The sequence below is a fragment of the Erinaceus europaeus genome, chromosome 11, assembly GCF_950295315.1.
Source record: "Erinaceus europaeus chromosome 11, mEriEur2.1, whole genome shotgun sequence".
Lineage (NCBI taxonomy): Eukaryota > Metazoa > Chordata > Mammalia > Eulipotyphla > Erinaceidae > Erinaceus > Erinaceus europaeus.
Window position 1 is genome coordinate 71,483,463 of NC_080172.1, and position 24,357 is coordinate 71,507,819.

Consider the following 24,357-nt stretch of genomic DNA (forward strand, 5'->3'; position numbering starts at 1 on the left):
CATAACAATACAACCCCTACTAGGTCCTCTGTCATCCTTTTCTAGGACCTGTATTCTCCCCCCAACCCAAGCTTACCAAAGATACAAGGGGGAAAAAATGTCCTCAACTAGATCAGTTGGATTACTCTGTGGGAATGGGACCTGTTTTTTTTTTTTTTTTTTGCCTCCAGGGTTATTTCTGGGGCTCAGTGCCTGCACTACGAATCCACTGCTCCTGGAGGCCATTTTTTCCCATTTTGTTGCCCTTGTTGCAGTTTTTGTTATTGTTGCCATTGATGATGATGATGGTTAGGACAGAGAGAAACTTGAGAGAGGAGGGGAGACAGAGAGGGGAAGCAAAAGACACCTGCAGACCTGCTTCACCACTTGTGAGGTGATGCCCCTGCAGATGGGGAGTCGGGGGCTTGAGCCCTTACAATAGTCCTTGTGCTTCACACCATGTGCACTTAACCCGATGTGCTACCGCCCGACCTCCAAGGGACCTGAATTTTTTAAGTTTCTTATAAAAAATGAAACCATGCTCTAATATGAAGTCCAAGTTCAAAACCACTAGTTTACGTTTGTAATTCTCAGCAAGGGGTCTCTGCACCAACAACATAGACATTAACTAGAAATTTGTTAGAAAGAACTAATGAACCAGAAACTGGAACTTAGCATTCAGTGTTTTAATAAGGGTGTCCAGTGATTTTTATAAACACTACTGTTAAAGAAACTACTAGATAAAACTTAGTTTTCTGCTCAATCTCAAAGCTACAACTAAATATAAGAAGTATATCTGCAGGGAGTCAGGTGGCAACAAAGCGGCTTAAACGCAGGTGGCACAAAACGCAAGGACCAGCGTAAGGATCCCGGTTCAAGCCCCCAGCTCTCCAACTGCTCGGGAATCGCTTCACAAGTGGTAAAACAGGTTTGCAGGTATCTATCTGTCTCTCCCCCTTTCTGTCTTCCCCTCCTCTCTCCATTTCTGTCTGTCCCAACGATGACATCAATAACTACAACAATAAAACAAGGGCAACAAAAGGGAATAAATAAATATTTTTAAAAAAGAAGTGTGTTTGTTATTTGTAAGCCAGTACATAACAGGATCTGAGACAGTTGGTAAGGCACGTAAACCAACTGTTTTTGCTTGCAAATAATTAAGCACTTGAGAAATACTTCATGATTTTCATCAACTCTCTCTTAAAGAGTAATGAAGTCATTTAGTGTAAAGGAAAGGCACAAATTAATTAGCAATACTAATACATTGTTTTCCAGAGAGAGGAAACAATGTATTTTTGTGGGATGAAAGTCTCATACATCAGTGATTCCACTACTTCTGAACTGCCTTTTCATTCAGATAGAAAGAGAGGAAGGGAAACCACAGGACCAGAGCTTCTGTTGGTATTGTGGTATTTTCTTGTGGTACATAGGCTCAAAGCTGAGCTACACACATATGGCAGGGTTTGAACCATATCCAGTGAGTTAGCTCTCTGAACAAAAGAGAGTATTTTAAATTTAAGTTAGATATGTGTGAGCTCCAAGGAATATAGTACTCTTCATACTGGACTTCTCTGATGAGGAATAATATTGATTGCTTTGAAAATTAGGAAGTAATTAGTTTTTAAATCAGTTTTCAGAGAGAATAGGGTAGAGATACCTCATTTTAAATTGTTTTCACTTTATCCCTGCCTGGGGTCAGAGGCAGAGATCTTTGAAGTAGGGTTCAGTTTTCAGCACATAATGACTTTAAATAGCATCTGATCATCATTTGTTTATTTTTTCACTGGTTATTTTAGAAGTGTTTTCAAAGTGAAATAGGGACTAGTAAGAAATAAAGATGTATAACTTGAGTGTTGTTGTTCCAGTCTTAAGAGACTTTGGGGTGAGATTGTCAAGTAAAATTTATGTTCTCTGAAATTCTTTTGTGACTTTTAATGAGACTTAAAAGCTAAAGGAATGAGATTAAGACCGTAAAATTCCTTTGTCTTAACATTATTTCTTTGAACTGATTTAGTGCTTTTGTATATTAGAACTAAGAGATCCGATTTGGATTGACTCCTCACTGTTTGCAAAAATCGTCTGGAAAAAATTTCTTAAATACACAAACACTATTAAATTTTGTAATGACGAAGGACATCTATGCTCCAGTTCTCCAGTTAAACACTTAAGTTAGAGAAATTAACACTATTTAATATATTAAAATGATTGAGACTTCTCATACATCAATAAATCCAAATGTTATATGTGTGTGTATGTATATATATATATTTCAGTGAAAATGCTTAGTAGAAAAATAAGAAAGTAGATTATATAGTATGTAACTGGATACTGTCAAAAAGTTATATATTCACATTCTTTTCAAAAGATTGTAATAGCTATAGTATAGGAGTAAGTTAAAATTCATACACTGGGTGACTTAAACATTCTCACAGTTGTGAAGACTGGAAAGCTTAAGCTTAAAGGATTTAGTGTCCAATGAGAGTTTCCTGCCTAGTTCATCTACAACCATCTTCTGATTGTGTCCTCTTTTAGTAAATGACACAAGCAAGTTTCCAGGTATCCCTTTCATAGGTGCACTAAATCTCATTTATGAGGCCTTTACTTCCCAAAGTCCTTACTGCCTGATACTTTCACACTGTGGGGTGGGATTCAACATATATTTTATGGGGCCACAGTCATTAAGTCCACTGCAACTGGGTAATAAAGTTAAAAATTAAACTTTAAAAAACTTATTCTTTCTTAGGGCGTAGAGTAGATAGCATAATGGTTATGTAAAGAGACTCTCTTGCCTGAGGCTCTAAAGTCCCAGGTTCAATTCCCCCCACCCCCGTACCACCATAAGCCAGAGCTGAGCAGTGCTCTGGTAAAAAAAATAAAAGGAAGAAAAAAGAAAATCTACTAAAAAAAACTTAATCTTTTTCTTTCTTTCTTTCTTTCTCTCTTTCTTTTTTAGCTTTTGGGAAAAGTGAGACTGGCATTCAATTGAATTAAATGGCTATAGGGTAGTCTAGTGAGGATAAAGCTTCAGATTTCAATCTATAGACTTTTGTTCCAGTTATAACTGTTTCTGGCCAGCTTAGACAAGTAATTTCTTTGGCTTGTCTTTTTTTTTTTTTACTTTTTTATAAAATGTGAATAATAATAATAATAAATATTTATATCCATGATTTGTTGTAGTTAAGAAACAAATCGGTGTAAATCAAAGTGCTTTAAAAATAGAAAAATAGATAAGTTATTGATGGTAATCAGTTATTCTCTTATTTATAATGAGCTCATCAAAGGAAATGTGACTAGAGGAAAAGTTAATAATGCTTTAAAAAGTAAACAGGGAAAGTTCTTTACAAATTATGACTTAATTTTAATTTTTTATAATCGTTATTTCATAGAGACAGCCAGAAATCAAGAGGGTGGGGGTCATAGAGAGGGAGAGAGACAGAGAGACACTTATAGCACTGCTTTATAATTAGCAAAGCTTTCCTTCTGCAGGTGGTGACCGGGTGCTTGAACCTGGTGGGTCCTTGCACGGTGCAGCATGTGTGCTCAACCAGGTGCGCCACCATCCAGCCCTTTTAAAAATTATTTTAAGGTAGAATAAATATGGTGAACCTGTAGTCAGTTGAGGTCCTCATCACTTCTCATTTTCTCATTGTAAGATTTTGAAATATCACTATAGGTGGAGGATTATGACTCTCTCATAGAAATGCTCTAAGTTGAAAATGTATTTGCAGACTATATTGTAGTACTCAGAGTATCTGAGTAGCAGTCTGGAATTATGCAAGGAACTCTTTCCTGAAATGTTACAGATGAAGTATAGTGGAAGGATATGTAAAATGTTTCCTATAGTAAGTATCTTTTTATGGTTGCTATACATAAAATCAGTTGTGTATTTATGTTACAAGCCTTTTAAAATGAATTGTGGGGGCCAGTGGTGGCACACCTGGTTAAGCACACACATTACAGTGCGCAAGGACCAGGGTTCAAGCCCCCAGTCTCCACCGGCAGGGGGAAAGCTTTGCAAGTGGTGAAGCAGGGCTGCGGATGTCTATCTGTCTCTCTCCCTCTCTATAGCCCCCTTCCCTCTTGATTTCTGGCTTTCTCTATCCAATAAATGAAAATAATAAAAATTTATGTAGAAAAATGAATTGTGAATGGAGAATTTCACACTACACTGGTGCTATGAATTAGTACACAGTTTAATTTGCATACTAACTGTGCTTGTAAAATAATTTAGTATGGGATAGTAATTATAATATAGACTTTACACTTGGATTGGTAAATCCAAAGTGCATTTCAAACATGCCTAGCTCTTTTGATCTTTGGAAATGAAAATGTCACAAGACTATTACTAAAAATATTTTAAGTAACTATTTGGGGTCAGTACTCTGTGCTGGATGTCAAATACTTAATAAACCAAAAAAGGATATATGTTCAAGAAAAGTATGTAAACCTACCCAGAAACTGCTAAAAATATATAATTTCACATCCAATTAAAGACTTCTTAATATGTTTTAGAGTGTTCCCATATTTCAGGTTGGTTGGTATATATGTAATTTAAACTATTAAAAATGATTGGAGTAGATGCTAAGAATAGATTTTTATTAGTCTCTAAGAAAGCAGTCTTAGAGACTAGAAGATAACTCACCCAGCAGGGTGTGTGCCTTGCCATGTGCTTAGCCTGGAATGATATGGGAGTACTGCAGCACTGGAAGAAGCTCTGAGGTTGTGGTGTGTGTGTGTGTCTCTCTCTCTGCCTCTGTCTCTACCTCTTCCTCTCTCTCCCTAACTAAAAGAAAAAAATGAAAATATTGAAAATATGATATGTATGCATGATGCTCTGGCATCTGAAAAATAAAGCAAGGGAGGAAAGAAGGAGAGAAGGGAAATACAGAAAGGAGATGGGTGGGAAAAGATCCTAATATAGGAGGTAAATGTCATAATTTCAGAGAATTTTAGCCCCATGTAGGTAGGAGCTTTATGATTAAAAGTTATGTTGGGCTCAAGAGATGATTTACCCCATAGAGAGAAAATTTTATCATGCATAAGGACCCAGGTTCCAGCCACCAGCCACCACTTGGTAACATCACAGAAAGGGGAAGCTAGAGGAATAGTAGGGAAGTGGTGTGATATCTCTCAATCTCTTTCTTTTGTCTCTCACCTTCTATTCAGAAAATGGAGGGGAGGAGGAAGAGTTCCACATTCAGCAGTAGATTATTGTATAGGCATGAAGTTCTAGTGTAGTACCGTTGGCAATAACTAACTAAATACATCAATTAATTAATTAATTAATTAAATGACTAGCAGCTATTTCCAAAGAAAGCGATAGGCAAATTTAAAGATTTCTGAGTTTTTCCTTTGGAATGGTATACCATTTTAAATTAGGATGCAGAAATTATATGCTATGGTAGTTATCAGATAAATTCAAATTAGACCAACTGTGTAAGAGGACTGACTGAGAAAATATAGAGAGACTGCTTACGTAACTTTATATATAAGTTATATACATATAACTTATACAACTGCTTATATAACTATTCATCGAGATGTAAATGTGACATTTTAAAATATAAATTTCTGTAGATACTGCTCTGTACTTTAATGACATTCAGGGACTAAGTATGATTCTGTGTGTATATGTATGGGGGGGTGGAGGTAGGGAATATATATATATATATATATATATAGCTTAGCCAGAATGTCTGCCAGTGAAAAGTAAACTTTAAGAAAATCCATTTTCTATACTGAATTTTATTATAAGAAATATCTCAAATAGTATCTCTAAATTTATTTCTAAGCTGGATGACAACATACATCTTAAGGTATCTTTGTTTTCTCATAGAATGAAGACAAACACAGAGATGGTGTGTCTAAGAAATTTCAAAAGGTGTAGGCCTCCTGATTGAAGCACAATCAGTTTATTGCATTCATTTTTCATTATAGTAAGTATATATATTTAAAGGACATTATTTTGGTCAATGTTGGCTTGTTTTCTTTATTAAATAAATATTAACTATTTATCAAATATCCAGGTCACTGTTAGACCTGTTGGTGTTTACATTCTTCTAAATTTCTCAGTGCCACATCTTTTTTTTAGAGAGAGAGAGAGAGAGGGAAAGGGAGAGGGGGAGAAAGAGAGAGAGAGACCTTAGCACCAAAGTTTTCTTCAGTGCCCTAGAGGGCTTATTTTGAACTAGGGTCACACACATGGTAAAGCAGCAAATTACCCAAGTGGCCCAATCAATTGTAGATCGTAAATGAACCTAACTCTCAGGATATTGGAACATACAAATAAAACCCTAAACTTTGAGTTGGCAGAAACTTCAGAAATGGTCTGGTTCATTCTCTAACTATAAAAAGAAAGTTCTCTACAACATCCCTGATGGATGATTAGTTTTTCCATAGAACCTAACATGGAAAGGGACTGGCCTATTTCACAGAGTGGTCAGCTCAGTGGGTGTAACACACACACTGAATCCAACTAGAACTTATTAAAGAGTTCTGCCTCTGGAATCAGTCTACTTATCCTTTTATCCAGCAGTCAGCCTCAAGAGAGGTTCCTGGTAGTGGTTGAGACACACCTCGTATGCTGTAAAAGATGTTATAGACATTATAGTGAACCATGGAAAAGAGGTTATTCAGACTTTTTGGAAGGTATAAAATTTGTTAGAAATTAGTAGCATAAGAACAAGTTTTTCTAATTTTCAATAAAGAAATCTTAGCTTCTGATATTAATTTAACAGAGACTTAAAATCCTGTAGGAGACTAGTTAGCTATTTCATGTTCTGCCCCAAATAACCTTTATAAATCCAGTTTAGCACAGATGGGCAGTAGTGCACCTGGCTGAGCACACAGGTTACTATATGGAAAGATTGGAGATCAAGCCCTCAGTCCCCACCTGCAGGAGGAGGGTTGCTTCATGAAAGTTGAAACAGTGCTGCAGGTTTCTGTCTTTTTCCTCCCTGCTTTTTAAATATAAATATATATACACATATATATTTATTTATGTATTTATTATTGGATAGAAGCAGAGAGAAATTAAGACAGGAGGGGGAGATAGGGAGAGAAAGAGACATCTGCAGCCCTGTTTCACCACTTGTGAAGCTTTCCTCCTGCAGGTGGGGACCAGGGGCTTGAACCTGGGCCCTTGTGCATTGTGATGTGTGCACGTAGCCAGGTGCACCACCTCCTGGTTCCTGTTCTCTCCTCCTCTCTTCCTCCCTCTCCCCTATCAATTTCTCTCTGTTCTATCAAAATTAATGGGAAAAAAATGACCACTATGATCAGTGGGTTCATAGTAAAAGCACCTAGCACCAGTGATAACCTTGATGCCAAAAATAAATAAGTAAATAAATAAATAAACTAACAAAACTCAGTTTGACTATCACCAAGTTATCTTTCATCTAAGAGGTTAAACAATGCATAGTTGAGATGACACACAATTTCAAAAAACATTTATAACCTAGATGAACTCTGCTTCTCTAATTTGGCCCTGAGTTCAGTCCTGTGTGTATGTGTGTTTGTGTTTGTGTGTGTGTGTGTGTGTGTGTGTGTGTGTGTGTAAACATTAGAGTCAAATATTTATTTGTTGAGCATTTACTTCAGTAGTTTTTTTCTTTCTTTTTTGTTCTTCTTCCAGATCCGGTACTCCTACAGGGAAAGTCATGATTACACTAACAGAGCTAAAATGTTTAGCTGATGCTCAGTCATCTTATCACATCCTGAAACCTTGGTGGGATGTCTTCTGGTATTATATCACCCTGATCATGCTACTGGTGGCAGTGCTGGCTGGAGCACTCCAGCTGACACAGAGCAGGGTTCTGTGCTGTCTTCCATGTAAGGTGGAATTTGACAATCACTGTGCCGTGCCTTGGGACATCCTGAAAGCTAGTGTGAACACCTCCTCTGATCCTGGACCACTTCTTCCACTCCCTCTCAGAATCCAAAATGACCTCCACAGACAGCAGTACTCCTACATCGATGCTGTATGTTATGAAAAACAGCTCCATTGGTTCGCAAAGTTTTTCCCCTACCTGGTGCTCTTGCACACACTTATCTTTGCAGCCTGCAGCAACTTTTGGCTTCACTACCCCAGTACCAGTTCAAGGCTTGAGCATTTTGTGACGATCCTTCACAAGTGCTTTGATTCTCCCTGGACCACTCGCGCCCTATCCGAAACCGTGGCTGAGCAGTCAGGGAGACCCTTGGCACTCTCCAAGTCCAAGGTTTTGCTTTCATCCTCAGGCTGTTCTGCAGAAGTTGAAGCCAGCAAGCAGTCATTGCACTCCCCACAGCCTGGCTTGGAGTCAGGTGGCCTGGAAAGCCCAGCTTCCAGTGTGCTGGACAAGAAGGAGGGTGAGCAGGCCAAAGCCATCTTTGAAAAAGTAAAACGGTTCCGCCTGCACGTGGAGCAGAAGGACATCATTTATAGGGTGTATCTAAAGCAGATAATAGTTAAAGTCATTTTGTTTGTCCTCATCATAACTTATGTTCCATATTTCTTAAGCTACATCACCCTTGAAATTGACTGTTCAATAGATGTACAGGCTTTTACAGGATATAAACGCTACCAGTGTGTCTACTCCTTGGCAGAAATATTTAAGGTCCTGGCTTCATTTTATGTAATTTTGGTTATACTTTATGGCCTCACCTCCTCCTATAGCTTGTGGTGGATGCTGAGAAGTTCTCTGAAGCAATATTCCTTTGAGGCATTGAGAGAAAAAAGCAACTATAGTGATATTCCTGATGTCAAGAATGACTTTGCCTTTATCCTCCACCTAGCTGATCAGTACGACCCTCTCTATTCCAAACGCTTTTCCATATTCCTGTCAGAGGTCAGTGAGAACAAACTCAAACAGATCAACCTCAATAATGAGTGGACAGTTGAGAAAATAAAGAGTAAGCTTGTGAAAAATTCCCAGGATAAGGTAGAACTGCATCTTTTTATGCTGAATGGTCTTCCAGACAATGTCTTTGAGCTGACTGAGATTGAAGTGCTCAGCCTGGAGCTTATCCCTGAGGTCAAGCTCCCCTCCTCAATCTCACAGCTGGTCAATCTCAAGGAGCTTAATGTGTACCATTCTTCTCTGGTGGTAGACCATCCTGCACTGGCCTTTTTAGAGGAGAATTTGAAAATTCTTCGCCTGAAATTTACTGAAATGGGGAAAATTCCACGTTGGGTTTTTCACCTGAAGAATCTCAAGGAACTTTACCTGTCAGGCTGTGTTCTACCTGAGCAGTTGAGTACCATGCAGTTTGAGGGATTTCAGGACTTAAAGAACCTGAGAACCCTCCACTTGAAGAGCAGCCTCTCCCGGATCCCTCAGGTGATTACAGACCTCCTGCCTTCACTGCAGAAATTGTCCCTTGATAATGAGGGAAGTAAACTGGTTGTTTTGAACAACTTGAAAAAGATGGTCAATCTGAAAAGCCTAGAGCTAATCAGTTGTGACCTAGAGCGCATTCCACACTCCATTTTCAGCCTGAACAACTTGCATGAGTTAGACCTTAAAGAAAATAATCTTAAAACTGTGGAAGAGATCATTAGCTTTCAACATCTGCAGAATCTTTCCTGCCTGAAGCTGTGGCACAATAACATTGCTTATATTCCTGCCCAGATTGGGGCATTATCTAATCTAGAGCAACTCTCCTTAGACCATAATAATATTGAAAATCTACCCTTGCAGCTTTTCCTATGCACCAAACTACATTATTTGGATCTAAGCTATAACCACCTGACTTTCATTCCAGAAGAAATTCAGTATCTGACTAATTTGCAGTACTTTGCTGTGACCAACAACAATGTAAGTAAATCCATTCTTCATTTTGTTAAGCCTGTCTTTCAAGCAATTGCTATTTTAGATATGTAATCTAGGCAAGGAGGATGAACTATCAGTCGTTCTAAGTATCCTCTGAGTATGATCTGATTACTACTGACTGAATATGTGATCCAGGACAAATGACCAAAACACTGATAACTAGTGTTTGATCTAACTTACAAGTTTCTGTGAAAGTTTTATGAAAAAAAAAACATTTGATATAATTCTTCTAGCTATATAGTAGTTGCTTAGTAAATGTACTCTTCTGTCCCCCTTCTCCTTTTCCCATAAAGATCCAAGTTGAAAAACTGATCATCACATAAAATAAGTAGTATAACAGATTACGTTTCATTTTGGAAGGTCTTATGGACTTTACAAGTTTTATAGCTTTAACTTTCCAAAATTGTAATAGCAAAGAACTTCCTGTAGAAAATGCTGGGATCATGAATTATTCATGCTTTTTTTGTGATGCCATAAGGCTTAATATATGTCCATGTCTAGAAAGGCAATTCAAAATGAAAGACCTACTTCTATAGTGCCATACGAGGGTTCCTCAGATGTCTTTTGTTGTTTTCCCCAGAATCTGTGCTTTTAAAAATGAAACAAAGGAAAACTAAATACACTCATAAGTTCCTAGGTAAAAATTTGAAGGAGGAAGAAAAAGAAAATAATGTATGCTAGCCTAAAGGACAAGAGATTGATGGTTATGTCCATATGGAATGATTTAAAAAAATCCTTTCAGAAATTAAATCCACCTATAGTATATAAATATGCATTGTTTCTCAAGATGGAACTATGCCACATAATACTTGCCAACTGCATTTCAATTAGGTAGTGCTTTTTATATTTATTTTTATTAGTGATTTAATAATGTTCAATAAGATTGTGGGATAAGAAGGGTACAGTTCCCACCACCAGAGTTCCATATCCCATTCCCTCCACTGGAAGCTTCTCTATTTTTTTTTTTTAATCCCTCTGGGAGTATGCACCAGAATTCTTTATGGAGTAAAGAAGGTGTGAGGTCTGGCTTCTGTAATTGCTTCTCCACTGGACATGGGCATTGACAGGTTCATCCATACCCCCAACCTGTTTCTGTCTTTCTCTAGTGGGGCAGGGCTCTGGGGAGGTGGGGTTCCAGGACTCATTGGTGATGCCATCTGCCCAGGGAAGTCAGGCTGGCGTGATGATAGCTTCTGCAACTTGATGGCTGAAAAGCATTAAGATATAAAGCAGAACAAACTCTTTAATAGTCAGGAAACTAAAAGTAAGAATATAACAGATGAGATTTGGGGTCTTCATGATGGAAGAAGCTAGGAAGTCTATTTTAGGTATATTCCAAGGGGTTCATGACTTTACTAATTTTTGCCTGAGCCTGACAGCTAACATGCAAGTGGACTGAAAGTATTGTCTGGGGAGCTGGTGTCAGAGTTGGGAATAGGACAAAAAAAAAAAAAAAAAAAGCTGTATCAGAGCAGAGAGTAGCTCCCAAATATGGGGAAAGCATATAAATATCTTTAACTGTAAGCCCCATTAATCTGACTTAGGGCCCATGTATATTCATATTGAGCACAAGAACCTGTGTAACCTCTACATCCCTTTAGGTCTGAGCTTGCATTCCATTGTCATTGCTAGGAACATTCTAGGCTGCACTCATTTCAAGACCAGTCTTCTTCAATTAGCAGAATATGTTTACCCAGCCTTCTTTTGGAGAGTGTGGCAGTTTTTACCATCGTTGTTCTACACTGAGGGCAAGGTCCTGTAGAGGTTCACAAGAGGGTTTCTGATGTTGTTTCTGATGGAGATGACCATTGATGGTGGAAAGAGGGATCTGTTAAGAGGTCTAGGCCTGTCATATCTATGTGGGAATCCCAGGATTTCCTTACTAGGACCCCGAATGATGGGGTGGCCTAGTAGTGATCAAAAAGACCATCATTAAAGTGTGTTGGTCTCTTCTCTTATCCAGATTTTGTAGTCCTTTTGGGGGTGAAATAGGAAGTAGGTGAGGAGGGTATCCAGGTCTAAGTAGAAAATAATTTAGGGGAAAATATATACCTTAAAGTAAAAGTGTACAGGGAGTCGGGCTGTAGCGCAGCGGGTTAAGCGCAGGTGGCGCAAAGCACAAGGACCGGCATAAGGATCCCGGTTCGAACCCCGGCTCCCCACCTGCAGGGGAGTCGCTTCACAGGCGGTGAAGCAGGTCTGCAGGTGTCTATCTTTCCCTCCTCCTCTCTGTCTTCCCCTCCTCTCTCCATTTCTCTCTGTCCTATCCAACAATGACAACAACAATAATAACTACAACAATAAAACAACAAAGGCAACAAAAGGGAATAAATAAATAAAATTAAAAAAAAATTATAAAAAAAAAAAAAAGTAAAAGTGTACAATAGTCTGTGGTGACTCAATAAGTGCAGCAAGCAAGTAGAAAGACCTAAAAAAGGTACCATAAATCCAATATTTTCTACTTAGACCTAGGTGCTTCTTCTTTTTTAATTATTGCTGTTCTACTGCTTCTTTTTTATTTTATTATTGATTTTTATATTATAGAGTTTCATGTCAACAGGGGTTTGAATCCACACCATTCCCACCACCAGAGTTCTGAATCTTCACTCTCCCCACTGCAATCCACTGCACTTCCACTAAGGTTGTAGACATGGACAAACCATCATCTCTACAACTATCTCTCCACATTTATACATAGTTGCCCCCCCCTTTTTTTCTGATTCACTCCTCTCTTCCTCTCCATGCCACTCATGACAACATGACTATCTCCATATGTCCCTCTCCCTTTCCTTCTCTCTCTCTGAGTACTGATGGAGCTCAAGTTCTGAGCCCTCTTATCTTCATCCTGTCACTTCTTCCCACTAGAAGTATGGATCAAGGTTGTTTCGGGGGCATAGAAGGTAGGAGTTCTGGCTTCTGTAGCTGCTTCTCCATTGAGCATGGACATTGACAGGTAGATCCATATCCCCAGCCTATTTCTGTCTTTCCTTGGTGGACCAGAGCTCTGGAAATGCAAAGGTCCATGGTGAGGTCGTCTGCCCAGAGAAGTCGGGATGGAGTCATGGTAGCATCTGTAACTTGGTGTCTGGAAGGTGACATAACCTAAATTGAGACAAAATGGTTAATGAACAGGAACCAAAAAGTAGGATTAAAGCAGATGAGATTAGGAATTTTAGGGTTGAAGAGAGCTAGGGAAACCATTTTAGGCATGTTTCTGGGGGGCACTCAACTATGATAATTTTGCTTGAGTTTGGTAACTAGCCTAGGGTTGGATAAGTCTGAGAGAATGGTGTCAGAGTAGAGAAAAAGGGATAGAAAGCTGAATTAGGGCAGAGAGTAGCTCCTGTTCTTGAAAAAAAAAATTCTGTGGCTAAAATGAACTATTTCTAGGTGCTTTTTTTCATTGTAACTCTTGCAAGGAATACTCTGTGGAATATACCCTGAGAACATTGGACTGGGGAAGTATAGATAGAAGTTATGCACAGAGGATTGCTACTAGCATGCCAGATGTAATAAGAGATGAGAGCAAGAAGAGTCAGAAGGGAGAATCCCTTGAAGATTGCTAGTGAAGTTCATGTTTGATTCATTGAACAGTGGCTGTAGAGAGACTTGAGCTTGAAAAGCTAGTTAGCCTGAACAAGTACCTTCAAAGAAGGTTCCAGTGGTCTTCTCTCAACCTTTCTATATGCAGCAGTCAAAAAAAAAAAAAAAACTGTTCTTTTAAAGAGCAGGTAATGATAGGAGACAAAGTGTCATGTATCTGAAAGGAACACTAAGGCTATCTAATTCAGAGGTCAGAAAAACTACAGCCTGGGAGCTAAATCCAGCTCAGCTCAAACCTAGGCTAAGACTGGCTTTTAAAAAATGTATAACCCTGAGGTAGAGAATGGCTCTGCATTTTAAATGAGTAGGAGAAATCAAAGACAAATCATGACAAGCCAAAAATCAATGAAATTCAAATTTCAGTATCCATGAATAAATTCCATTCTTTTCACTGCCTGTGTTACAAACTATTATATTTAATTGTTAATATATTTTTAATTTTCTTACTTTAAAATGTATGAAATAGTTTCTCTCCAGTCAAATAACTATCTGCATTAATATCTTCAATTTTGCCTCTGGGTCCACAGAGTCTAAAATATCTACAATCCTGATTTTTTAAGAGGAAAATGTTGCCAACCTCTGCTCTCATCTACTGTCCTCATTTTACAGATAATGAAACGGACACTGAGCCTTATGCCTGAGGCCTGAAGCTTCCTAGTGGTAGAGCTAAGTTGGAACCAAATTATTGCAATTAATTCCTACTCTACCACTCTTTCTACTACCTCTCAGTTACACCAATCCAAATAGTGTTACATGAGAGACCACAGTGTATGCTGAGTGTGGGTGTAGAAGGTGGCAGAGAAAGAGACAGCATCCATCCACATCTATCTCAGGGCTGAATTGCAGTTGCCTTAGGATGGTATTGAATGTGTTGGAGAAGTACAAGAAAGGGGAAGGATGGGAATGGCTTTATTTAAATTTTTAAGATTTAAATAAAGCCAGGGCCAGGGAAGTGGCTCAGCAGTAGAGTGTCTGCCTTGCATGTAAGAGACCTTTACTCCCATCCAGGCACCACAACAAATCAATAAAGAGAACTTCTTAGGAAGCGTCTCATTATGTATCTCCTCTTCTCTCTCTCTCATAAAAATTTCCAGGGGGGAGTCGGGCGGTAGTGCAGCGGTTAAGCACAGGTGGCGCAAAGCACAAGGACCGGCATAAGATCCCGGTTCAAACCCCCGGCTCCCCACCTACAGGGGAAGTCGCTTCACAAGTGGTGAAGCAGGTCTGCAGGTGACTGTTTCTCTCCCCCCTCTGTCTCCCTCTCCTCTCTCCATTTCTCTCTGTCCTATCCAACAACGATGACATCAATAACAAAAACAATAATAACTACAACAATAAAACAACAAGGGCAGCAAAAAGGGAAAATGAATAAATAAATATAAAAAAATTTTCCAGGGGCCAGGTGAAATAACTCAGCTGGCCAGTGTACCGGATTCGTATGCCCAATACTCCTTTTTTCATCCTTCTGCCCCTCATGTATCAGGGTAGATCCTCTCTCTCTCTCTCTCAAAATTACCTCATGAACTAAAGTAAATATTTTTAAAACCATATAAATTACTTTAATTTCAATTTATAACTTTCTTCTAAATTCTACACCTATCTATTGTGTTCCTTTTATTAACACAAGGAGTTCCAGCCAGAGATAAATAATATAAAATTTCCTTCTGAAGATTATTTATGTAGCTGTGCTTAGTACTGTTTTTGGTGTAATTAATACTTAGAAATAATCATCATTGTTTCTAGAAATGGTGGAATTACATAGATTTAGTTAGTATGTCCTAAGATTCCATGTGTCATTGACAAGGGAAAGAAAATAAAATAGGATATTGAAGATGATTCTGAATAAGGTCTCAGCCACTAGGGTGTAGTAGATTATGTCACACAAATCTTGGAAGAAAACCACCCTTCCTTGGATGTGCTGAGGTCTCCATTTTGCTAAAGAAACTTGACTATCAAGGATTTTTAAGACATAGAGTAATAATGTAGCCATTAGTTTTTTAATGCATTTATGCTATCGTATATGTGTTTACATTGTAGTTTATCATAATAAAATCATTTTGTCTATGAAGTTTACCATCTCCCTACAAGTCTATAAACATTTGATTTTTGAGAAGAAATTGATGGTCTACTAGGATAATTGTTTTTGTTAGTGGCTCTTGTGCTGTACAGTCTAAGAATGAACATGCCAAATGAATTTAGTATGAATAAATGCTATCCAGACATTTTTAAATAAAATGTGCTGGCTAGAGCAAAATGTATGTGGTGTCCTTAGAACCTTTGAAGCAAACTCTTATTTTGAAGATATCTGTAGATTTTTCAGAATAAAATTGCTGTATTGCAGTGCTACTCCTCAAGCAAAATTGAATGCAGATAAGCGAGTTAAATGTCCTCCACTGTGATGGTTGTACTGCTAACCACAGCCCTTCCTTCACTCAAGCAGTACATTGCCTCCCCCCCGCCCCCAAGAGTTTGTTCCCATTGCTTTGTGAAATGCTTTTAACTCTACTGGGAGCTGAGTATCCCTAAAATCACAAATTTAGAGATTTAAAAGAAGATTGGGGAGAAGATAGTAGTGCTGATGGCCAGATAGAAGAAGAATAAGGGCTGTGACTTCAGGTGTACATCGTCAAACCAGGCTCTTGCTACAGTTCTAGAAGATGACTAAAGAGGCATTTTTCGTTAGGGCAGTGTTTTTGGTAGTATCCATAACAGACCATTATTTCTATAATCATGTAGTAATTTTTGTCTCCCATTACACTAGTGCTTCTCAACTGGAGGTAACTACACAACACACCTCTCCACCACTAGGAAACACTTGTATGGAGACTTGTTTTTGGTTGTCAGTAACTGGGGAAAACACTGGCCTCCAGTGGATAGAGCCCAGGAATGCTGCTAGATATCCCACAATGATAGCACAGCCCCCCGGAATGCTATTAGATATCCCATAATGATAGCACAACCCTTACAGAAAGAATTGTCCCACCCAAAATGACTCCCAGCTTCACAGGTGGCACATATTTTAAGAAGCTCTTAAAATATGCTTGCTGGGGAGTCGGGCTGTAGCGCAGCGGGTTAAGCGCAGGTGGCGCAAAGCACAAGGACCAGCATAAGGATCCTGGTTCGAACCCCCGCTCCCCACCTGTAGGGGAGTCGCTTCACAGGCGGTGAAGCAGGTCTGCAGGTGTCTATCTTTCTCTCCCCCTCTCTGTCTTCCCCTCCTCTCTCCATTTCTCTCTGTCCTATCCAACAATGACAACAACAATAATAACTATAACAATAAAGCAACAAGGGCAACAAAAGGGAATAAATAAATAAAATAAATATTTTAAAATATATATATGCTTGCTGGACACAACTGAGTCAAGTCTTCCTTCTAGTTAGTGAACTTGACTAAGTCATTGTTTAGGTACCAATAGGCCATAACACCCTTGAGCACACTTCACAAGACTTTCCCATATTTGTTCCCTCACCAGACTTCTGAGCTATAGAGACTGCTGACAAAAAAAAGGTTGTTTTATAAGAAAGTTACAGTCTGCTGTCTCTCTCATCTCTCTTTACTGACCCAATATATGTTTGGTTTCATGTTTGCTTTCTTGGGAAGCAAATGAAATAAGCAGGCAGATATTTTCCCTTTGCTACTACATAGTATTTTGGGTTAAAAGAATGAGCTATATTGAATGCCTATCTTGACAATGCTGATTATTAGATTTATTTTCCAGACTAGCCATTATTGATGGTGATAGTGGTTTCCAATATCATGATCATTTTTAATATTATTTAATCATCTTAGGCATGTTTTTATGTTATATTTATTGGACAGCCAGAAATTGAGAGGGGAGGGGGTAGTAGAGAGGAAGACAGAGAGAGAGAGAGAGAAAGAAACACCTGCAAGACTGCTTCACCACTCATAAAGCTTTCTTCCTGCAGGTGGAAACGGAGGGCTCAAACATGGGTCATTATACACTGTAATATGTACACTCAACCAGCCATGCCACACCCAGCCCCTATATTTCTGACTTTTATAAACAATGCTTATCCTTTTGATTAAAGTGTGTTATGGATGGCCCTGGAAACTCCAACAGAGAGCTGTTTCAATTGGAATTGTAATGTTAGTTTACCAAAAGACTAGGATAAGCTCCCAATTTCCCCCTCATCCCTGAACCAAGGAGAGTCTGCACTTGTTTTACAGTTCCATAGAGGCCCTCATCCCTGCCTATGTAAATAGGATATGCTGTGTGTGGTCCTTCCTTGCCTGACCAAGATCACACCTCAGTGGTGTGAGGCCTTGTTCCTGCTCACCTCTGCTCTGGCGGTCATTCCCCAATACACCCTTCTTCAAACTCAAACAGTGGTTCCCTTAGAAATTCACATACACCTGAGCTAGTAGAGTGCTGGACTTGCATGTCTGAGACTACAGGTTTGACCCCTTAACCCTAGGCACCACATTATTGGAATGGTGCTTTGGCCTGTGTGTATCTTTTGCTGTGGCATCCTCCCTACCACCTCCTCCTCCTCCTCTTCTTCTTTTCCTCTCCCTCTCTCTCTGTCTTAATAAATGAGATGGATCTCAGTGGAGAAGCAATTACAGAAGCCAGACCTTCCACCTTCTGTACCCCATAATGACCCTAGGTCCATGCTTGCAGAGGGATAAAGAATAGGAAAGCTTTCAAGGGAGAGGATGGGATACAGAACTCTGGTGGTGGAAATTTTGTGGAGTTGTACCCCTCTTATCCTATGGTCTTGTCGATATTTTTCATTTTATAAATAAATAACAAAGAAGTCAAATAAACAAATAAATAAGATGGCTCTTTAAAAATATAGAAGAAACTGCGTGCAGTCTACATACCAGATAGGACAGCAATTCAGTTGAGCAGTTCCAGAAGCTGACTTCATTGTAGGCTGTTTACTGTATTTAAACTTATTTGTGTGGTATGATTTAATCTAAAACAGAAGAGAGGTAAAAATCCATGGATTTGCATGTAGAGGAGAATAAAACCTATACAGATATTATAATGTCTTATCATGATTCCAATTTTTTTTTTTTTGGGAAAATAAAGTTTACTAAGAAATAGCTTTGTGTCTGTTCTCAGCGTTGGCTGGTTTTTACCAGCTGTAGCAATTGATGGTGCCCAGGGATTAACCCTGGAATCCTTGACATGCAAGTCCTATGCATTAACCTTACCCATCTTTCCTTAGGCTGTTGCTTATTATTACATTACAAAGTAACTATTTTAAGGACTTGTGGGGGCAAATTATTTCTAATCAAGGAATTAAGAATGAGGAGTTTCTAAAGTTACTGATTTGGTTTTTAGGAAGAGTGATTATCTAACTGGCTAGGTTTTCTTTGATAATTGCTAGAGCTGCATTTGTTTCCCACTCACAAAAACCAATGGTCTACCAGTCATTCTGGCAGTTTGAACCCTGACTCCTTGTCAGGATGTTCTTGTTTTCCCTTTATCTTTTCCATCTATGTCAAATTTACTATCAGTGTTATATGTGTCACTGTAAACCCTCAAAGTGTGTGTGTGTGTGTGTGTGTTTGGAAAAAAATAAGGATGTAAACAAGTAAGTGTATAATCACAGATCATCACAAGCCAGTTTGACTAACTTCTCTCCCCTCCTCCATTTTTCAGATTGAGATGCTTCCAGATGGGCTGTTTCTGTGCAAAAAACTACAATGTTTACTCTTGGGGAAAAATAGCCTGATGAGTTTGTCCCCTCATGTGGGTGAACTATCAAACCTTACTCATCTGGAGCTCATTGGTAATTACCTGGAAACACTTCCTCCTGAACTGGAAGGGTGTCAGTCTTTGAAACGCAGCTGCCTAATTGTTGAGGATAATTTACTCAACACCCTGCCTCTCCCTGTAACAGAACGTTTGCAGACATGCTTGGATAAGTGTTGACCTAAAGACAATTTTTAAAAGTATGCCCCAGGGCTTTAAATGACAATTATAGCTTTTCAAGTTATCAAAATGAAAAATGGATAATAATCACTAACTGTAGCCAAATGTCATATTAGAACAACTCACTGTCTACCTGAAATTAAGCAGGTAAAGATATATCAAACACTGAACTGAAGTTTTGTGAATAATTGGTATTTAACTTATTGATATGTAAGAAGTACACTCTGAAGGTGGATTGTGGGGTGTGAGATTGGTGAATTTTTTTACCTGGCAGTCTTGGCTTTGAAAATTATATATTCTTTCCACTGGCTCCCCAAAGTCTCCACTACTTATTTGCACAATTGTTTTTAACTGAGTTCCTGCTTTGATATTTAGCACTAAGACCATAAATACATAAATGTAAATTTCCTTGATAAATACTCAGCATGGTCTTTGATTTATGTGCTTAAATATTCTTAGGCAGGGTGGGTGCTTTGTGTTTGGCAGAATTCCTTCTTGGCTTGATTTTTTACTTCCTTTCCCAGTTTGCTGGAATCATAATCTAATTTTCTTTTAGCACATGATGAACCCTGAGAAAGTGCCTGCCTTTGACCTTTGCATAGGACAGGAATTGGGTCCTTAGGACATGTCACTTTAAGGCATCCTGAAAAGTAATGAATTATATGAAATGTCTTCTTGTGCATCATTAAAGCCTTTTTTGTTACTGATTTTATATTAAGTGCAAAACGTGAATATTTTCTATTGTCCAATCATGGATTCTGAATCTGTGATAATTTTTGTAAGGGACAGAGAACATATACATCTCTTTTAAGAATTTACTACTAATTTACTTGGTTTGGGATGCTTGTGATCCTCATATTTGTGTGCATTCTGCCCCAAAATCTTTTTGTACTCCTAAACTATTGCTTTTGGATAACAAAAGCCTTGTGTTTCATGCATAAAATATTTGGGATGTTTCCTTAGGAGACAGTGGCTACATAATTCACCTCTTTTCTGGTGTCTGTGCTATTATTGTACGGGTATGACTCTTAATTACTTCAAAACCTGTGATAGAGGGGAAAGGCACAAATTTGAATTTTTAGAACACCTTGTAGAAATACAGTAAGAGCTAAAGCTAAATATACTTTTCCTCTATCTGCATGATCTCTAGATAAGATTATAATGTAAAAAAGCTCAGCCTCTGTTTGGCACTTAAGATAGTTTCTCAAAGCTTTCAAAGAAATAGATCCATTTAGTGAAGCTCATTTTATGCCTTTGTCTTGCTATCTGGAATACATTTTCCTTTTTTTAAAAGTGCTTTGTGCCTGGCCTTTTATTACCATGCATATTTGTAAGGTGAATAAAATTGACTAGTATATGGGAAATAGACATTTTTAATGTGTTTTTCTCTAAGGGGTCTAGGCAATGTGATCCCTTTTCATTTTGGATGTAACTCTAAGTAATTTTTAACTGCACCTAGACAAAACTGGACAACACTATGGGTAAATAATATTATAAGCGTGGACTTGTGATGTAATGTGCGGCCTGTTTGGGGGTTGTTTTTGTTTTTTTTGTTGTTGTTGTTTTGTTTTGTTTTGTTTTTTTGTTTTGCCCACTCTAGAAAGATGAAGTCTTACTAAAGATTTCCATGGAAAAATGGAGTCTTAAAAGTTAGCCATTGTAGCTTCCTTCATATCATTGGATTGATAGCTTGGAGAAAAGAATTGTCTGTGTCAACTGAAATTTGATTAATATTTGTTATAAAAATATAAAATACCAAAACTTACCAAGCACATTAATATAGATTCTGAATGAGAAGGAAAAGTATAAACATATAATTCGTACCAAAATTTGCCTTCAGTCATAACAGTTAAGTTCTCAGGGATACAGACAACTGATGACTTCTAGGATGTTAGAAAATGGATTCTGCCTAAATCAGTAATTTTTGTTGTTCTTCCTGTCATTTATTATTTTTTTTATGTGAGTTAGTAGTTAGTCATTTTAATGTTCTGTGGAGTTGTCTTGTGTAATAATTTCAAAAACATGAATATGATACATGGAAAGGTGTTTATTTGTTTTTGACCATTTATTTAGCCAAAATTTGTGTGAAAAATCTTACCTGCTTTTATAAAGGAGTTTCCAAGGCAAATCTCAGATTTTCTACCATCCCCCTGACAAATTAGATATTTTCCATGATGTTTACTGGTTTTGTTTACCTTCAAGTCAGTGACTAAATCTTCCATATCATAAAAATTTATCTTGATGTTGTTATAACTGGAGCTTCTCTCCAGGCCAACTTTATCACATAGAGAGAGACAGAAAGACATCGTATTACCAAAGTTTTTCCCAGTGCCATGGAGATCAGGGAGTCAAGCCCAGGCCTTGCACATAGCAAGGCAGTTGCCTTCCCAAATGAGTTATCTCACTGGTCCTCTAAATTTCTGAAAACAATTTACTATCAGGATCAATACTGAATACTGTAAGTTGCTTCATATATACTAAGATAAATTTACTGGTGCAAACAATTACTCTTGATGCCATCATTTTTAGATTTATTTTTTATTTCAGTCCTACTTAACCCACAGTGAAGTAGTTTTTGTGATGATGTAGTACTGATGCAATGAACTCTGAGACCACCATGGAAAAAAGTGCTGATGCCACCATTACATATCTTTATTATGCATGGATCCATATCCATTTAAAAACACTTTAAATGAAAATAAAGTCTTCAATTTGAACTATAAAACCTTATTTGATTTCCAACAGAATGTAATACATTTTTAAAAATCACTGTAGATGTTATTCAGAACAAAACTGATAGCTTATGCTATTAATGGCATTGGTTATTTTTATTTACTCACATTTGCTTTCACATACAGAAGAGATAACCTCTCTATATACAAAATATTCAGCTTACTAGTTTTTGTTTTTTAAATATTTCATGTCTTTTCAAAGTTGTAAGAGGTTATAGACTAATGTTAGAGTATTAATTATTTGTATCCACTACTTATACTCATGGAGTGTTCTGTTCCTTTTAGTTATGGAATTTTAATAGGAAAAGTAAGTGCTCAGCCTCGGCTTGAGAATGTAAGCAGTTTTGAGCACTCCTCATAAGGTGTGTTTTTTTCCCTAGACTGTATTGGGGAACCTCTCTGTGACACATAAGATACTATGTTTTCATTCTTCACCCTTAGATTTAATTCAACAAGCCACCCCCCCCCACACACACACACACGTCATTATATTTCACTGTCACTTAACAAATGTTTATGTTGAAACAGGGTAAATAGAGACCCTCGGGTCTCAGTGTCGTGGCATTGCTCTGATACATGTGCTGTAGTGAACTGCATACAGTGACTTATTTGCTTAACATCATTGTTTGATAGTGAAATGTTTGTTTCTGTTTGTTTAGGTGTTTTATGATCAATTTTGTATGTCTAACTGAAATATTGCATAAATTGATGGGTTCAGAAAACATTAAAATAATCAAACAAGTCTGTGGATGTTAGCTTTATTTCCTTGTGTCTCCAGTAACATGTTCTTTCTTTGAAAAGCCCTCTATACCTAAGGTGTTTTCTTCTTCCTTCCCACTTACTCCCCTTCTTACATTTGATCAGCTTGTATTTAGTAACCATATATTTGTGCTAGAGAACTTGCGGTCATAGTTGAGTATATGCTGGGGGAAGAAGGAAGGAGACCATGTAATTTTGCCTAATTGAGTAATTTAACTGGACCCATCCTTAAGTATTTTGAGATAGCTAGTCTAATGATCCTTAATCTTTACAAAATTCATAAGAGGGGCTGGGTGGTGGCGTACCCAGCTCAGTGTATGTTACAAAGCACAAGGACCCAGGTTCAAGCCCCCGTCCCCATCTGTGGAGAGAAGCTTCACAAAAAGTGAAGCAGAGCTGCAAGTGTCTCTGTCTCTCCCCTTCTCTATCTCCTCTTTATCCCTAGATACCTCTCTGTCCTATCAAATAAAAATAATGAAAATATTTTAAATGCAACAATAAAAATCAAAATTATTTTTCAAAAATGCATTAGAATATATAAGTCCATCTTGTTTTCAGCAACTCTGCATTGCATTCTGAAAGCAAGAGGAGGCCTAATGAAAGGGCAGGAAATGTTTTGCACCCTAGTTTAATTGTCAAGACATTATATACATGAAATTATATAAATTAACAACTTAAAATGTACTATGACTGTTTCTTCCACTGGATGTGAAAGCTGAGGTAGTTAAGAAACTGCAGTCCTATTTAACTAGTTTCTTCCTATTTCTGATCACTCACTTCTGCATTAACTGGGAGCTATCTACTAAATACCTTCACTAATGGACTACATTCTCTTCAACTTTAGTTTTTAATATAAACTATCTCGACACTAAAGCATTAACACAGAATATGTGGTCCAAAGTACTGAACTGAAATGAGTTGCAGTTGAACTTAATTTATATATAAGTCTTGCATACACACTACTACTAAGAAAAACTGTTATGAATGCCTTCTGCAGGTTATATATCATCTGTTAACAGAGATGGTGCAATTTTAGAAATACAAATGGACATAGGTTACAAGAGATGTGTTTGTGCATATATGTATTGTATATAACCCTAAACATTTATGTTCAATTATTTTTAAAACTTCAAAGATTTCAGTCTAGGTGAAATACGGGGCCAATCTTGAGTAGAGACATTTTCTTTTGTTAGTTTCATAGTGAAAGTTAGCATTTCTTATTTTATCTTTGTACATATTTTAAAACGTGAATAATCTGGTTTTGCTTTTGGTAATAAATTAGTAGCAAACATAAGATTTTGTTCTTAGTATGTTTTGGGCCCTCATGTTTACAATGTAAGTCTTCACACTGGTATTAATTCCCTTTACCTGAGACTCAGTAGTTTTTGGTAAACTTTGCTGTTTTTTAAAGTATTTTTTGTGTGAATATAATTCAATTTTTATAATAAATGGCAAATAAAAGCAGATTATATGTTGGAAGAAATCAATTGTATTAATTTTTACCTCTGTTGACTTATCAGTGTCCAGTTTCCAAAATGTAGACTATAGTCTCCTACATAGTTATAT

The 24,357-nt window shown here is 37.7% G+C and overlaps 2 protein-coding genes across 2 annotated transcripts in view; both read left to right on the forward strand.

Annotated features, from left to right (window-relative positions):
* LOC132541413 (uncharacterized) overlaps positions 1-7,652 on the forward strand; it is a 70,689-nt gene extending 63,037 nt beyond the window's left edge. The window contains exons 2-3 of the mRNA XM_060202023.1: positions 5,816-5,915; positions 7,613-7,652. Of these exons, the coding sequence (XP_060058006.1) occupies positions 5,817-5,879 (63 nt within the window). The 5' untranslated portion in view covers position 5,816 and the 3' untranslated portion in view covers positions 5,880-5,915; positions 7,613-7,652. The remainder of the gene's footprint in view (positions 1-5,815; positions 5,916-7,612) is intronic.
* On the forward strand, positions 7,638-22,774 carry LRRC8B (leucine rich repeat containing 8 VRAC subunit B). Its single transcript, XM_016188849.2, has 2 exons — positions 7,638-9,776; positions 19,028-22,774. Exons 1-2 carry the CDS (start codon positions 7,638-7,640, stop codon positions 19,298-19,300), a joined length of 2,412 nt encoding a protein of 803 aa, XP_016044335.1. The 3' UTR covers positions 19,301-22,774.
* The last annotated feature ends 1,583 nt before the right edge of the window (positions 22,775-24,357 follow it).

What these genes read in the sequence shown, in the direction of transcription:
- LRRC8B (XM_016188849.2), top strand. Translation starts at nt 7,638, where the DNA reads ATGATTACACTAACAGAGCTAAAATGTTTAGCTGATGCTCAGTCATCT. An exon ending in TTGCTGTGACCAACAACAAT is followed by an intron (nt 9,777 to 19,027) that starts GTAAGTAAATCC and finishes TCCATTTTTCAG; the next exon opens with ATTGAGATGCTTCCAGATGG.